Source organism: Thalassophryne amazonica, chromosome 3, assembly GCF_902500255.1.
Source record: "Thalassophryne amazonica chromosome 3, fThaAma1.1, whole genome shotgun sequence".
NCBI lineage: Eukaryota > Metazoa > Chordata > Actinopteri > Batrachoidiformes > Batrachoididae > Thalassophryne > Thalassophryne amazonica.
The window spans coordinates 73,169,665-73,184,744 of record NC_047105.1 but is presented as its reverse complement, the minus strand read 5'-3'; the positions used below and the strand labels follow the sequence as shown (position 1 = coordinate 73,184,744).

The window sequence follows — 15,080 nt, the reverse complement described above, 5'->3', positions numbered from 1 at the left end:
TGCATTCCTCTCTTATCTCTGTCTTGCCTTCCAGCATGCAGCTGACTTGGAGAAGAAGCAAAATGACTCTGAAAACAAAAAGCTGCTTGGAACAGTAATTCAGTATGGAAATGTTATTCAGGTTTGTTTGGGTTTTTTTTGGGGGGGGAGGGGGGGGGGGTTGCAGATTAGTGTTCCAGCATTAGAAAACCTTAATTTAGACAGAAATGAATGAAAATACAGTCAGCTGAGACAACCTGCATTCAATCCACAAATTAATGTAATTTTCACATCCAGTTCTGAACAGAGAACGCTGCAGCTGTGCACAGAATAATCAAAAAATAAAATGCTTAATTCACAAAACATAAAACTTTAACAATCAACAAATTAATAAGAATCGATTTTGAAAAAATTGTCTTTAACATTTCATCTAATGGTAGTAATATACTGCCAGCACTGTCTTTAAAAAAAGACAAAACTTGATTTAAAGTCTTTTCGTGTTGGTCATTCACTGTTTGCACTGAGAGCATACCTAATCCATGACATCACATTTGCTAATGTCATGTTGACTATTGTTTCTGCTCAGCTCCTCCACCTGAAGAGCAACAAATACCTGACTGTGAACAAACGTCTGCCTGCGCTTTTAGAGAAAAATGCAATGAGAGTGATGTTAGACACTGCTGGAAATGAAGGCTCGTGGTTCTACATCCAGCCCTTCTACAAGCTACGCTCCATTGGAGACAGTGTGAGTCATCTTGTGTGTGTGTGTGTGTGTGTGTGTGTGTGTGTGTGTGTGTGTGTGTGTGTGTGTGTGTGTGTGTGTGTGTGTGTGTGTGTGTGTGTGTGTGTGTGTGTGTGTGTGTGTGTGTGTGTGGCCTACGTAAGACTGCAAGACTGTAAATTGATGCATTATGGTCATTCCATGATATGTGCCAGTGAAATGGACAAAATAACCAAATCTCTGAAGCACATAATCACTCATTCACTCATTTTCAACCGCTTACTCCAATTAAGGGTCACGGGGGGCTGGAGCCTATCCCAGCAGTCATAGCGCTTGAGGTGGGGTACATCCTGGACAGGACGACAGTTTGTCGTAGGGTCACATACAGTTGTATGCAAAAGTTTGGGCACCCCTGATAATTTTCATACTTTTCTTTTATAAATCACTGACTGTTTGGATTAGCAATTTCCAATTTTTTAAAATAATTATTGCACACTTTCTGTAAATACTAGAAACTTCATTTCACTTCTCAAATATCAGTGCGTTCATCTGCTATGTGATTAACTGAAATTTCTCATCCAGACAACCAATGATTTATAAAGGAAAATCATGAAAATTATCAGGGGTGCCCAAACTTTTGCATACAACTGACAAACATATTCACACTTGCACACACACCTACAGACAATTTAAAGATTATAATCCACCTAGCCTGCATGTCTTTGGATGTGGGAGGAAGCCGGAGCACCTGCAGTAAAGCTACATAATCTCAACAATTATTTAGAGAATAAGTGTATTTTTAATGGAGAACTGAAACAAATTTTACATTGTCATGCACATATTACAATCATTCCACTGCATAAAAAATATCAAGCCCAATCCTTACAGTGCATACATCCATACATTGTTTAGAGGGCATGTCCAAACTATGGGGCTTGCTGTTTAAGCAGCAGGAAATACCATGCTCTGGGTTTAAAGAAATAGGTTTTACTGGGTCCATTAGTAATGGACACACTGTAATCTGAACATATTAACCAAACAGAATGGCACCTTGACATCAAGAGTCTACCAGGCACACAGCTCTGTTGTGTTGATAAAGCAGGCACAAGTGAAAGGATTTCCGATGAGTTAACTGTTTGGTGCCGACATGTCAGGGTCCACATTGGCCTCCAAAGTTCCTTGACGTGAAGTAATGCAGCAGCATGGTGAGATTTTGTATTTTTTTCCATGAATTGGTTGTTTTCAATTAATTTTTGTTGTGTATTTTACAGCCTACAATGTTGTTTGTTTCTGAGAGAGAGAAAGCGATGAGATAGTTGTCACAACTGACTTCCCCCAGTTGTGATCAATAGCAGTTCAATTTTTAACTTCACATTACAAATGGTGATGCCCAATCCCCAGTCAGTGAGCTGTAACACCTTTGAACATGGCTGCATATTAATAATACTGCATTATTTATGATGTGTGTTATCTGAACCTGTAAGTTTGTGTGTGCATGTGTGGCAGAGAGATAGTAAGGAAGGGATAGCTGTCATAAAGTTTTGTGTTGTTTTTTTTTTCTCCTCCCTTCCATACTGTTTTTTGTTTCCTCCTGCAGTGGTTGTAATACACAGCCATACTAATACACAGTTGCAGGTGACTGTTGATGAAATGTGCAGGGAAGCAGGGTGCATGTTCATTGTGAACCCACTTATGTAAGGTGGACCTGAGTGGTGTTCTCTTTATACCAGGGGTCAGCATGAAGGACTAAGAGTGCAAGTTTTCCTTGCTACCGATCCCCTCAGCAGGTGATTTCATACGTGATCAGGACAGCACACTGTTACCCTTTAAGCCTGGTTTTTGGTGGGCATTGGTTTCCCACCATGGTCCTCAGGGAATCCTAAACTCCACATTTTCCAACTCTACCTGCTGTAGCAAAAGCTGATTAGCTCATGCAGGTGTCTGTTAGTTCTTGATTAGCTGAGCACACTTAAAAGACCTAATTTGCTTTTGGTGAAACAGGGAGAGCTGTATCAACATATAAGGCCTGCGCCTGACCACACCTCATTTATAGATCAACACACCCACATGACCACTGTACTTTGATTAGAGGACTTGGCGCTGAGTGTAAAAATGAGAACTAGCAATGACACTTGTGCTGCTTTGGACAAAGAGCAAGATAAACCTCATTATTATAGGAAATATGTTTCTTTTCTTCAAATTGTGTTTGCTTTAGATTCAGTTGGCTCTCCATATTCACTTTCTCTCTCTCTCTCTCTCTCTCTCTCTCTCTCTCTCTCTCTCTCTCTCTCACTCAAAAAGGTCACAGGGTTGGTTCCACCAAAGCTCACTTACTTTTTCTGTTGAATTTGCATTTTCCCCTTGTGTCTGTGTGGGTTTCCTCCCATTATCAAAATATATGCATGCAGGTTCACTGACACTCCAGTCACTGTAAAAATAAATAAATAAATAAAGTCAATGAATAAAAATAAAAACACTCAATTCAAAACCACAAGGGTAGAGGTTGATGTTGAGTTAAAAGTGCCATTCGTGTAGGGATTCAGCAATTGGATGCATGCGCTCCTCTGTTTGAGTCTCTTCTCTGTGAAGCATCAGTGTAACAACAGGAAAAACCTTTATTATGAACCATCTATATAATAATAACCAAGTGGTCTCTGTGTGCGTGTGTGTGGGTGTGGGTGAGTTCGATCACAGAGAAACTGGGGAGAGCTGACATTTGTCATTTGGTATGCTTATGTATTGTGGGTCAAGGATGAAAGCTGTGAAAATGAAAAGTTGGTAGGACAAATATTTTTGGCAAAATTAGCGATGCAGTGCCTTGGGAAAGTATTCAGCCCCTTGGTACTTCACACATTTTATTTATGCCATTTCAAATACAAAAGTAAATCAGGCTTCTCAATATAAAAATTTCTAAAATTATCTTGACTCAAATCTCTACTCATATTAACTCAAAGCAAATATCTACAACTTGATATAAATGAATTAAAAATATAAAAGCCAAGGTGATGGGTTGCATAAGTAATAGAATGCTTTGGTATAAAATCTGTAAATATTCAGTTTTATTGCCAGTTTTCTTCAGACAATTCAGGGGATGGATACATGAACATTTCCAAGTCACTGAATATGTCTTGGACTTTATTTACATCAGTTACAAAGAAATACAAACAGTATGGCACTCTGTGGTAAATCTGTATGGAGTTGCCTCAATTTGGATAACGGACTGTTTCAGGTTTAGTGCACATAAACAGTCAAATGTATATGTATTGTCTTAAATTTGATGTGTGCCATTATTACGGCAAATAAGTAATAATTGTGGATTAATTACTGTTTGTCTGTGGTAATGTGAGTGTGGACATAATCTCTTTATTGCAGATGTAATGACAATGACAATAAATCTTATCCATCCATCCATCCATCCATCCAGTAGACGGTTCTCAAGAACTGAGTGACTGTGCAAGAAGGAGAAGAGTGAGAAAAGTCACCAAGGCACCCAGGCAACCCAGAAGAAGTTATAATCTTCTCTGGCTGTGATTGGAGAAATTGTACACAGTGCATGTTTTGCATTTTGTATCCCCAGTTATACAGCTTCATGATGAAGAGGTATAGAGGATGATTTTCTTTCACCAAAACATCAAATCTAGGCTTGCATCTCGGATGCACCTTTGTGGGGTGGGGGGGCAGGGTAAGTGGTGGTCTCCGGCATTATTTATTATTCTAGCTGCGGATAGAAAAAAGCCATTTTTGTGTCTTGAGGTTTTAGTTCTGATGGACCTCAGCCTCCTGCCAGAGGGGAGGGTGACAAACCTTTTGTCACCTGGGCGAGAGGGATCGGCCAGAATCTTCATTGCTTGCCTCGGTGCCCTGGAGGTGTACAGGTCCTGTAGGGATGGCAGACTGCAGTCGATCACATTCTCTGCTGAGTGGATGATATGCTGCAGTCTGCTCTTTTCCTTAACAGAGGTAGTAGTGTACCAGATGGTGATGGAGTAGGAGATGATGGACTCTGTGAAGCCAGTGTAGAAGTTCACCATCATCGTTTTTGGCAAGTTGAACTTCCTCAGCTGCCACAGAAAGTCCATCCTCTGTTGTGCTCTCTTGATGAGAGAGCGGACGTTCCGCTCCCACTTGAGGTCCTGGGTGGTAAGGGAAGGACTCCACAGTGGCAACTGGGAAGTCACATGGGTTGATGGGGATGGCCAGGACTAGGTTCTTTCTGAAGTCAACAACCATCTCCACTGTCTTGAGGGCGTTAAGCTCCAGGTTGTTCTGTCTGCACCAGTACACCAAGTGGACGATCTCCCGTCTGTAGGCAGACTCGTCCCTATCAGAGATGAGTCCAATGAGGGTTGTATCATCCATGAACTCCAGGAGCTTAAAAGGACAAGTTGGGACATGCCCAGCTCTCCACAATTTCTCTTATACTCACTCGACTGGTAAGCACTGAAAGCCGAGATAGGCATGTCCCAACTTGTCCTTTAACACTCCGAAACGGAGGTGTTCCTTTGTCTCGCTTCATCAGCGAATCGGTCGTGACGCACGAAGCCTCCGCGCGGCTTTCCATGACAAAATGTCTTGTTAAAAGTGAAATCTGCCGGAAAATGGCTGATGTCCAGCTCTTGTGATAACCAGAGAAATTGCACACGACGGTCCCGGCTCCACACAGCGATCCGTTTAGAAATGATGTGGTGGTTTCTGCCTCTCGATGGCGGCTCGGAGCACGGCGCGCCGTGCGCCATTGTGGGCCGTCCTTAAAGCTGTAGTAACACTCCTTATTCTCTGTGAAGCCTGTAAAATTTTCACCGAAAGCCAGATAAATTTTTGGAATGGTTTCCAGCTGCCTGTCCTTAACAGTTTCTGAAAAAATTCTGATGGAAAAAAAGCCCAAATCATTCCGCCATTTCCTCGCAATGAAACAAGGACGAGAGGGGTGGACCAGTGCTCACTCAAAGCCTGCCCACAGGCGAATGACGCAACCGACAGGCATAGAAAAACTCACGCATGTGCACGAAGGTTCACGCTTGGCTGACGTAAAAACATATGAATCAAATCCATATATTTTTTGCATAAAATAAAAAGGTCGGATACTTTTCTCAGAGACCTCGTATATATATTCATTCAAATTAAAACAAAAACAAGATAAACATCCTTGTACAAACGTTTTAAAATCATGCTCTGTATCTCAAAGTGAAAATAAATCTTTACAACATGCTCCAAACTAAATACAAAGACAACTCACAAAATCATTGAATATGTCATTGGCACAGGGCTACCAACATATTTTGCATACCGGTACATCTGTATTTCACAGCAACAGCTTTTCAGTTGGATGTGCACAGTTGACTGCTCACTTCTGTCAAGCAGCTGCTTTTGTGCATTCTTTTAAAGCATTTATGTTGAAGTGTCCCACAGTTGATCAGTTTCATTGACCGTCAGTCAAATCCACAAATGACTGATTATTGTATTCCTGCTATATCAGTGGTACAGAAGTTGTCTGGTTTCACTGTGGTTGTGTAGCAAGCTGCGATATTTCTGTAAAGTATTTCAGCTCGTCGTGACAAACCAGCCTACACCTCCTTCCTGAAGACTCCTACCTCACTTTATTTAGACTACACATATGACACAATGTGTTTTGTGGTCTGATTAGTTCTTTGTTTCACTTTTTGTGTTTCAGTTCAGTTTATTTGTATAGCCCCAAATCACAACATAAGTCAGCCCAAGCCATGTCACATGGGTAAGGGCTAACCTTACCAACCCCCCCTAGGAAGCACTTAAGTGACAGTGGTAAGGAAATACTCCCTCCGGCATTTTTTTGAAAGAAAGAAACAAGCAAACAGACCCACTGCTTCAGTCATTCTTACAATTTGGTACTTTAATGTTTCCTGTAATGCCCCTGCCAGCCCCCTGCTGTTCCCAGAATGCACTGCAGTGCCAGCAGAGTTCCAGCATCTCACAGCGCATGTAAAAAAATGACTAACAAGGATGTGGATGGCATGGCTCCAGCGAGTTCACCGGCGATTATGCTGATGACACGTTTTCTCAAGTTGAGAGGGTTATCTAGAGGAGGTGTAGCACCTGTGATGAACTTCTGCCGTGCCCCGATGTTGTCTTGTCCACACGTCACAATGTTTGTTTACATTGTGCCCTGAACTGGAACTCTGCTGAAACTGAACTCTCACGTGAGTCACGGACCGCGAGACAGCGCAAGATTCACAACTGCGAAACACAGAATAACCAAAATCGAACAGGCAGAATACACACAGTCATCAGACATCAACCATGCAAAACAAAAACAAGATCCAAGTCAAACAAAAACAAGATCACAGTCAAATAAAAGTGGATTTTTCAAGTGTTCCAGTCAGTGTCCGTTTCTGTGTTTCTGGACCATTAGCCTTTGGGTTCTGTACGTGGTGTACAACGTGGACCTCAGCCAGTGGTCCAGCCAACAGTGTAGAGCCAAGCACCAACGTGACACTACGTGAAATGAAGCAAATATGGAAATGCAGTTCCTTGAATAGCCGCTTGAGGCTGGCTCCAAAACAGAGCACTTTCCCATAGGACTGCATATTAAAATGTTCAACTTCAGAGCAGAAATAAACATATTTACAGCCTGGTCCAAAAAATGGTTTTGTTTTGGCTTCTATAGACAATTTGCTCCTCCTCCATGGCAACTGTATGGGGGGGTTAACTTCTTAGATAAAGACATTTTAAGCCATAAAGTTCTGTAAATTTGGGGCCATTGTCGCTTTGAGTGACAGCAGCTGAGCCCAGCAGTGACTCCTCTCATCTTTCTCTCAGTGCCCATTTGATGTGGCTGGTAGTGGAGACTGTGTGTGTGTGTGTGTGTGTGTGTGTGTGTGTGTGTGTGTGTGTGTGTGTGTGTGTGTGTGTGTGTGTGTGTGTGTGTGTGTGTGTGTGTGTGTGTGTGTGTGTGTGTGTGTCATTTCAGTATTTTATTACATCCATCCATTTTCTATACCTGCTTACTCCAATTAAGGGTCACGGGGGGCTGGAGCGTATTCCAGGAGTCATAGGGCGTGAGGCGGGATACACCCTGGACAGGACGCCAGTCTGTAGCAAGGCCACATATAGACAGACACGGCCTTGCTTACACCTGCAAGCACACCTGCAGACAATTTAAAGTTTCCTGTTCATTAACCTGTATGTCTTTGGATGTGAGAGGAAGTGGGAGCACCCACAGTGAACCCATGGGGAGAACATGTAAACTCAACACAGAAAGGCCACCGATGGGAATTGATCCTGTGACCTTCTTGCTGTGAGGCAACAGTGCTAACCACTAATCCATGGTGCTACCCATATTATATTAAACACCTGGAATAATGCAGCTTGTTGTGCAGTGAAACACAGTAACAAACAATCTAAGATGTCTCTGTTGCAGTAATTGTGCTGAGTGAAACTCATCAGATTTCATATTGTATGCTAACGGCGTTAGCACTTCTAGCAGCTGTCAGTAGCTTAACCCGTTGGGTTCACTTAATGCAAGATTACTGAGAAAATATCTAGCTCATAACTTTTAATGTCCACAACAAAGAAAACCGTTAGGAGAACCATAGTTCAATCCCCAAAAATATGAGTAATAAACACCTGAATCCAGGTTAGTTGGCTCAGACTCTGAGAGGGGTGTGTTACATCTTACATGAAGCCACCCATGCTCCTCCCCACTTTATGCATTATTGAGTTCATCATACCGGTGTAAACATGGTGCTACCCACAACAAAGCCCAGACACGGGCATCATTTCGGCTGTTCTGGGTCTCTATAGAAAACCAATGGGTGACATTATGCAGGCTTTGTCCAGTGTGTAGAACCTAGGCCTCATTTTTCATTGTCCTGTATTTTATTTGTGTGGTCACAGGTGGTTATTGGAGACAAAGTGGTGCTGAACCCTGTGAATGCTGGTCAACCGCTCCATGCCAGCGCACACCAGCTCGTGGATAATCCAGGATGCAATGAGGTTTTCAACTCTAAATTTTTTCCTAAGATGTTTCTGCAGGAGTCTCTCCTATATTCATTCTAATGATAGTTTTCAATAATGTCTGTTTGATAGTTGGCTCCCTGATGCGCAGTTCTGCAAGATTAGCTTCTAGATTTCTGTACTGAACAAAATTTTAAACATAACATCGGACATCTTTAAATATTTTGTACACTTCGGGTTGGGGGTGGGGCGTCATACATCAGAATTGATAAGTCATTTTCTTGTGTGGCCTCCGTTTGTATCTGGCAGTGTGGTACATCTCCTGCCCATGGAACTCACAAGGTTGTCAATTGTGACCAGTGGAATATTGTCCCACATTTCTGGAAGAACCGGATGTGCCGATGCTGTGCTGGGGTGGTGGCACATGGTCTGTGGGTGTGTAGTTGATTGATCATTGTTCAAACTGTGTAAACCAACATGTTAAGTGGCCGATGGTAAATCAGTGGACATTACACTGTGTAGCAACAGCTCTAGTCGACATCCCAGCACTGATCAGTTTTTACAACACCCTCTTTCCATTTGGCAGTGAGGCAAAAACTATGAGAAAACAGTTTATTTTTAAAAATCACTGTGCTTGTTTTCAGCATTCTTTCCCAAGAGAGAAAATTTTGATGAAAACAAAAACTTCACTTCCCAAGAGGGATGGCGTCCTGCTGCCCTCTACTGGTTAGCCATCACTAAATTGCTTCAAACTGTTCCTTTGCAAGATTACAGTACCTACATTGCATATGAAGTGTTTCACTCCTTATGGGACATATAGTCATGATTGTTTTCTTCTTTTTGAACAATGACACCACACAGGTTGCTTTATTTTCTCTTCATCCAGTTTGAGGACCTATTGAATTGTAAAATTCACTAATGGGACAAAGTCAGTATAAAGAGAGTTCAACCCATCTGTACTATAAATCTCAAATCAAATAAACTTGACATTCATGTTTTAGAATTGGGTATGTGACTTGCGGTGTTACAACTTGAGACTGACTTAACAGTGGCTTTATCCCATATTTGGTAAGATTGTGTTGGCACATGTATGAGATGATGGAGGTGTTGGTTAACTGTTATTCACAATATGTTGTGATTTTTAAAAATAGTTTGAATACAAAAATATGTTGATTGCAACATTTCAGTCAGTTACTGGTAATCTTTGAGTGATGTCTATTCCCATCAAATCTGCTGTGGTAAATGCGTTTACAGTAACTAATCTCAGCGTTATTAGGAATAATCAGACAGTAGAATCACCAAACTATCCTGAGAACATTGCCAGTGTTTACGCAGTCTGTCACTGATCAACACCACTCACGTCTGTGTTCATATCAGCTGTAACGGTTTGTGTTTCAGGTCAATTCAGTCAACTGTAACACCAGCTGGAAGATTGTCTTGTTTATGAAATGGAGCGACAATCAAGAGCTCATCCTTAAAGGGGTTTGTTTCACAGCATTTTCCACACAATGATATGGGTACCCACGCCCCCTTGAAGTACTTTTATTTTTAACTTTAGCTCCAAAGCAAACAAAATATTACTAAACAAATACACTGTATACAAATAAAGCAAAGTGAAAATGATTCAGTGTTAAGCATACAGTATATTCCATAATGTGAAAAATGGTTGACATTAATTTGGGGTTAGAGACCATTCCATAATATAAAACCCAAAGATAAAAATAATTTAGGCCAAGTAAATTTATTCTGTTGTTGGCTGGAGGAATTTATGTGATCATCCATATATGTCTCTGGCTGTACACTGTAAATCAAAAAATAAAGGTTGGATTTGATTAAAACCCCACTCCTACTTGCATCATTTTTTTTTTTGATTAGCACTCTGTTTTTTTTTTGTCAATATAACATATAGAACATAGCGAGGCAGTGAAAGAACTGTACACCACTACGCAGAAACAAAAGAAAATTAAGTAGATAAATGAAAGTATTAAAATACTTAAATAGAATAGTAACAATAAATAAATAATAATAATAATAATAAAAAAAATGTAAAATAAAATAAATACCCAGTGAGGATGAGAGCATTGCAATTCGCGGTGAGAGTGATGCTTCAAAAGTCGTGTCGAGTCCTTGCTTTAAGCTTTGGCCTAAAAGGTTCCTTTTTGATTTTTACTTCAAGTTTGAACGTGATTATATACTGGCTGATTATTTATTCTCAAGATCGGCAGTAAATTCTGTTTTCAGAGTTTAATCATTTATACTTATATGTAACTAAAACTTGGATTAATTCTTAAGCAGATTTAAATTAAATGAACCAAGGACGCGGCTCAAATCCCTCACCTCGAGAGGTAAAGGGTTTAAGAGAACACTCCCACGCTAATTGCATTTAGTCCAACCACCTTAGCATCATAGACATTCAACCTGAAGTTCCTATAAAGGAGAAATAGGCATTCCATTTGAGATAGAAACATTCCATTCTGTCCAGTAGTTTATATGAAAGGCGTTCCAGTGTAGCTAGTTTGCCCAGCTCCCTGAGCCACTGAGCCACCGGAGGGGCTGTTGGAGATTTCCAGTAGGATATTATACGTTTTCATCCCAACAACAAGACAGTCTGAGTCCATTCCTTATCATTAAACAGGGAGTCTTGCAAAGGTGATGGATCCCCGATCACAAAAAGCCTCTGAGAAAATGGCACTTTATGTTTAACAATTTGTTCAATATGTCAATGGATCTCCAACCAAAAGCACTGAATTTGTGGACAATCCCACAACATGTGGACGAGTGTACCCACCCCCTGCGAACACCTCCAGCAGTTTGCAGAGGGTATAAGCTTTCTACTTGCATTATTTTTGTGTTGGACACCACCACACCACATCTCTCGTGGTGTGTCCTGGGGATAGTCCTTATTGTGTCTCGGTGAGTCTTTGATAAATCATGATGGTACAAGGTGTTGCTATGACGGTTCACACCAGTTTTATAAAATGTTTAAAACTGGTGTAAACTGTTGTGGAACTTTTACAAATCCTCCTGCAGTAATCCAAGTCTTGCTTTGACTTGGTACATTCTTTACAGTCTCTGCAACAAGACTATTTATGGCCCAGTCAGACAGATCTAAGACTGCTGGGGATTTGGGAGAGTTGCTAATGGTCTCTGCCGCAGCCCCCTCAAGAATAGAAACCACGTCATGCTGTGACCACTTCCTGTCAGTTCACATAACTTCTTGGTTTCAATTACATCATTCATTTTAAAGGCAAGACCTGAGATGTCACCAAAATTCAAATTCCTCACAGCTTGAGGTTTCTGAGAATTTTTTATCAGAGGTGGGTGAAATCATGCTAATTTCCCCATGTTTGACGTAATTTTCATAATTTGACATTATTTTCATAATTCTGTATTTATGTAGAATAGTCAGCTTATTTGACATTTGATTTACTCATGATACTAGTGATAAATCTTAATTGTTTTGTCTTATATACTGTTACAATGACCAAATTGATTGTTTTATCTGTATTTTTTTTTTTTTTTTTTTTTAACGTTCTCCTGATGATGATAACCTGTCTGTTGTGACCTGTGCTGCTGCCTTTCTTGACCCCGTCACCCGTGTAAGAGGTTTCAGTCTTAGTTGGCTTTGTATCTGGTTACTGTAAATAAAGTTATACGCACTTTAACTGTACTACTCTTGGTACTGTAGGAATTAAGGAAATTCATTATTGCTACGTAGAAAAGAGATCTCTCTGTCTCTCGTTCAGAGCCTGTGTGTGTGCAGGCTGCTGAGCACCGCTGAGGCATCTTGTCTCTCTGTCTCTCTCACCCACTTGGAGCTTGTGTGTTGGCTGGGCTGCTCTCACTCACACATGCACACACGAAACTGATGATGGTGAAGAGAATTAAATGCTCAAAAGTGGCTGCACTTGATTGTTTGTTAAATTGTACATAGAAAATAAAGCAATGCTGGAAAAAATAATCAAATTACCGATTAAAAATACTGATGAGCGGTACCGAGTAGTAGTATTAGCAGCACTAGCAGTCTTTAACGATACCCATCCCTAGTCATGGTCAAAGTCCTGTTTGGTGGAATGGGGCCTAATGTTTCTGCAAGGATAGTCCTGTAGTCAGAGAGGAGTTGAATACATTTTAAGATGATGCGAAGCTGATTCATTATGCAGAGCTGATTTCATGTTTTGTGATTTCCACTTAATTTCTTTTGTTAATATGCAACTTTTAAGGCCAGAAACACATTCCATAAAAAAGTTGGCACAGGGGAAATTTCTTCTAAATATAAGGATTGTCTTCAGTTTTACTGCCAGTTTTCTTGAGACAAGTCAGAGGATGGACACTTAAATATTTCCAAGTCACCGAATACATGTTGGGCTTCATTTACAGCAATAATTAAGAAATGTAAGTAGAATGGTGTTGTGTGGTAAATCTGTGTCAAGTAGACAGTTCTCAAAAAATTGAGTGACCAAGTTTGAAGGAGGCTACTGTGGTACCTTGCCAAGACAACCATGACAGCTCTGAAAAAATTACGGGCTTCTGTCGAAGTGAGATGAGAAACTGGGAATAATGCAGCATTTGCCTGTTGCATCCACAATCACACCTTCATGTTGGAGCGTCGTAAAGAAAGACTGCAAAACATGAAAACGATTCAAATCTAGATTGATTTCCCATGTCCCTTTTGGGAAAACTGGAGGGTTTTTAGACCCAACTTTAACAACCCTTTCGTCTCGCATACTGAATGACAAATACACTGAGGACTGCACTCTACAGTAGTCGCTGGGAGTGTCCAGTTTATAATAAGATGTGCATTTTGTGGAATTTAGAGTATGCTGGAGACCTACAAAGGCAAGCTTATTTGATTTCATAGTAATAAAATGCACTGAATGTATAAATATCCTGTCTCCAGGGTGACGTGGTACGGTTATTTCATGCAGAGCAAGAGAAATTTCTCACCTGCGACGATCACAGGAAAAAGCAATATGTTTTCCTTCGCACCACTGGACGACAGTCTGCTACCTCTGCAACCAGCAGCAAAGCCTTATGGGAAATCGAGGTGAGGATGACTATTTCTAGTGTGTGTGTGTGTGTGTGTGTGTGTGTGTGTGTGTGTGTGTGTGTGTGTGTGTATATATGTGTGTGTGTGGTTTTTAAAGTTGCAGTCTTGCTGATCCTGATCCCCACCAGTAATATACAGTGGGGTAAAAAAGTATTTAGTCAGCCCCTGATTGTGCAAGTTCTCCTACTTAGAAAGATGAGAGAGGTCTGTAATTTTCAACATGGGTACACTTCAATTATGAGAGACAAAATGAGAAAAAAAAAATCCAGAAAATCACATTGTAGGATTTTTAAAGGATGTATTTGTAAATTATGGTGGAAAATAAGTATTTGGTCACCCACAAACAAGCAAGATTTCTGGCTCTCACAGACATCATAACAGCCAGAATTCTTGCTGGTTGGTAGGTGTTCAAATACTTATTTGCAGCATTAACATACACATAAATTATTAAAAAAATCATACATTATGATTTCCGGATTTTTTTTTTTTTTTTTTTTTTGTTAGATTATATCTCTCACAGTGGACATGCACCAAAGATGAAAATTTCAGACCCCTCCATGATTTCTAAGTGGGAGAACTTGCAAAATCACAGGGTGTTCATATACTTATTTTCCTCACTGTACCTCTCTCATCTTTCCAAGTAGGAGAACTTGCACAATCAGGGACTGACTAAATGCCTTTTGGCCCCACTGTACTTCTAGCCTTCATGTTACATGATAGATCATGTATTGTGGTATATCATGTTATCTTGATATATGTGCACTCAGGTGGTGCAGCATGACCCATGCCGAGGTGGAGCAGGCTACTGGAACAGTTTGTTCCGATTCAAACACCTTGCCACTGGACACTACCTGGCTGCAGAGGTCAGTCCTGTTTTTTTATTTATTTATTTATTTTGTGTTTGTTTAATGGTGTTAGAAAATTTTGACAAACAGTTATAAGATGTAATAATATTTCAAAGGACATCTGTACTCAGAGTTTTTATTTGAAGTAGTGCTCCACATTATATTTTTGCAGGTAAATCCAGAATATGAAGATGAGTGCCTCGATAACCGTTCCTCAGTAAGTGAGCCGATCTAAGGGATTTACTTGAGTAATGTTAAATCTGCACTTGCCAGTACATGGTGACTTAAGAACTGATTGAAACGTAATCTGTAGTTGGTGCCTGACATCCCGTAAGATTGGTTGGCATGCCTATGCTAAAAGTGTACCCAACAATATGCAGTAGGTTTTCGTTACAGATGTAGTGTGTGTTTGTGTGTGTGTGTGTATGTATGTATATATATATAAAATTGACCAGCAGATGGCACCCTTCCGCTGTGAATGCATCCTTCACTCTGGCACTGGGTTACCACTGTTCAATCAGCTGTTACAGGGTGTTCATTTCTACTGCCCAGA

At 40.6% G+C, this 15,080-nt stretch overlaps 1 protein-coding gene across 4 annotated transcripts in view; it reads left to right on the top strand.

Moving 5' to 3' along the window:
- The window catches only part of LOC117507035 (inositol 1,4,5-trisphosphate receptor type 1), a 286,805-nt gene that overhangs the window by 63,861 nt on the left and 207,864 nt on the right, over window positions 1-15,080 (top strand). For all 4 annotated transcript variants that reach the window (XM_034166724.1, XM_034166723.1, XM_034166725.1 and 1 more), the window contains exons 5-11: window positions 35-121; window positions 566-724; window positions 8,573-8,671; window positions 10,031-10,114; window positions 13,533-13,679; window positions 14,450-14,545; window positions 14,700-14,744. In XM_034166724.1, coding sequence (XP_034022615.1) covers window positions 35-121; window positions 566-724; window positions 8,573-8,671; window positions 10,031-10,114; window positions 13,533-13,679; window positions 14,450-14,545; window positions 14,700-14,744 — 717 coding nt within the window. The remainder of the gene's footprint in view (window positions 1-34; window positions 122-565; window positions 725-8,572; window positions 8,672-10,030; window positions 10,115-13,532; window positions 13,680-14,449; window positions 14,546-14,699; window positions 14,745-15,080) is intronic.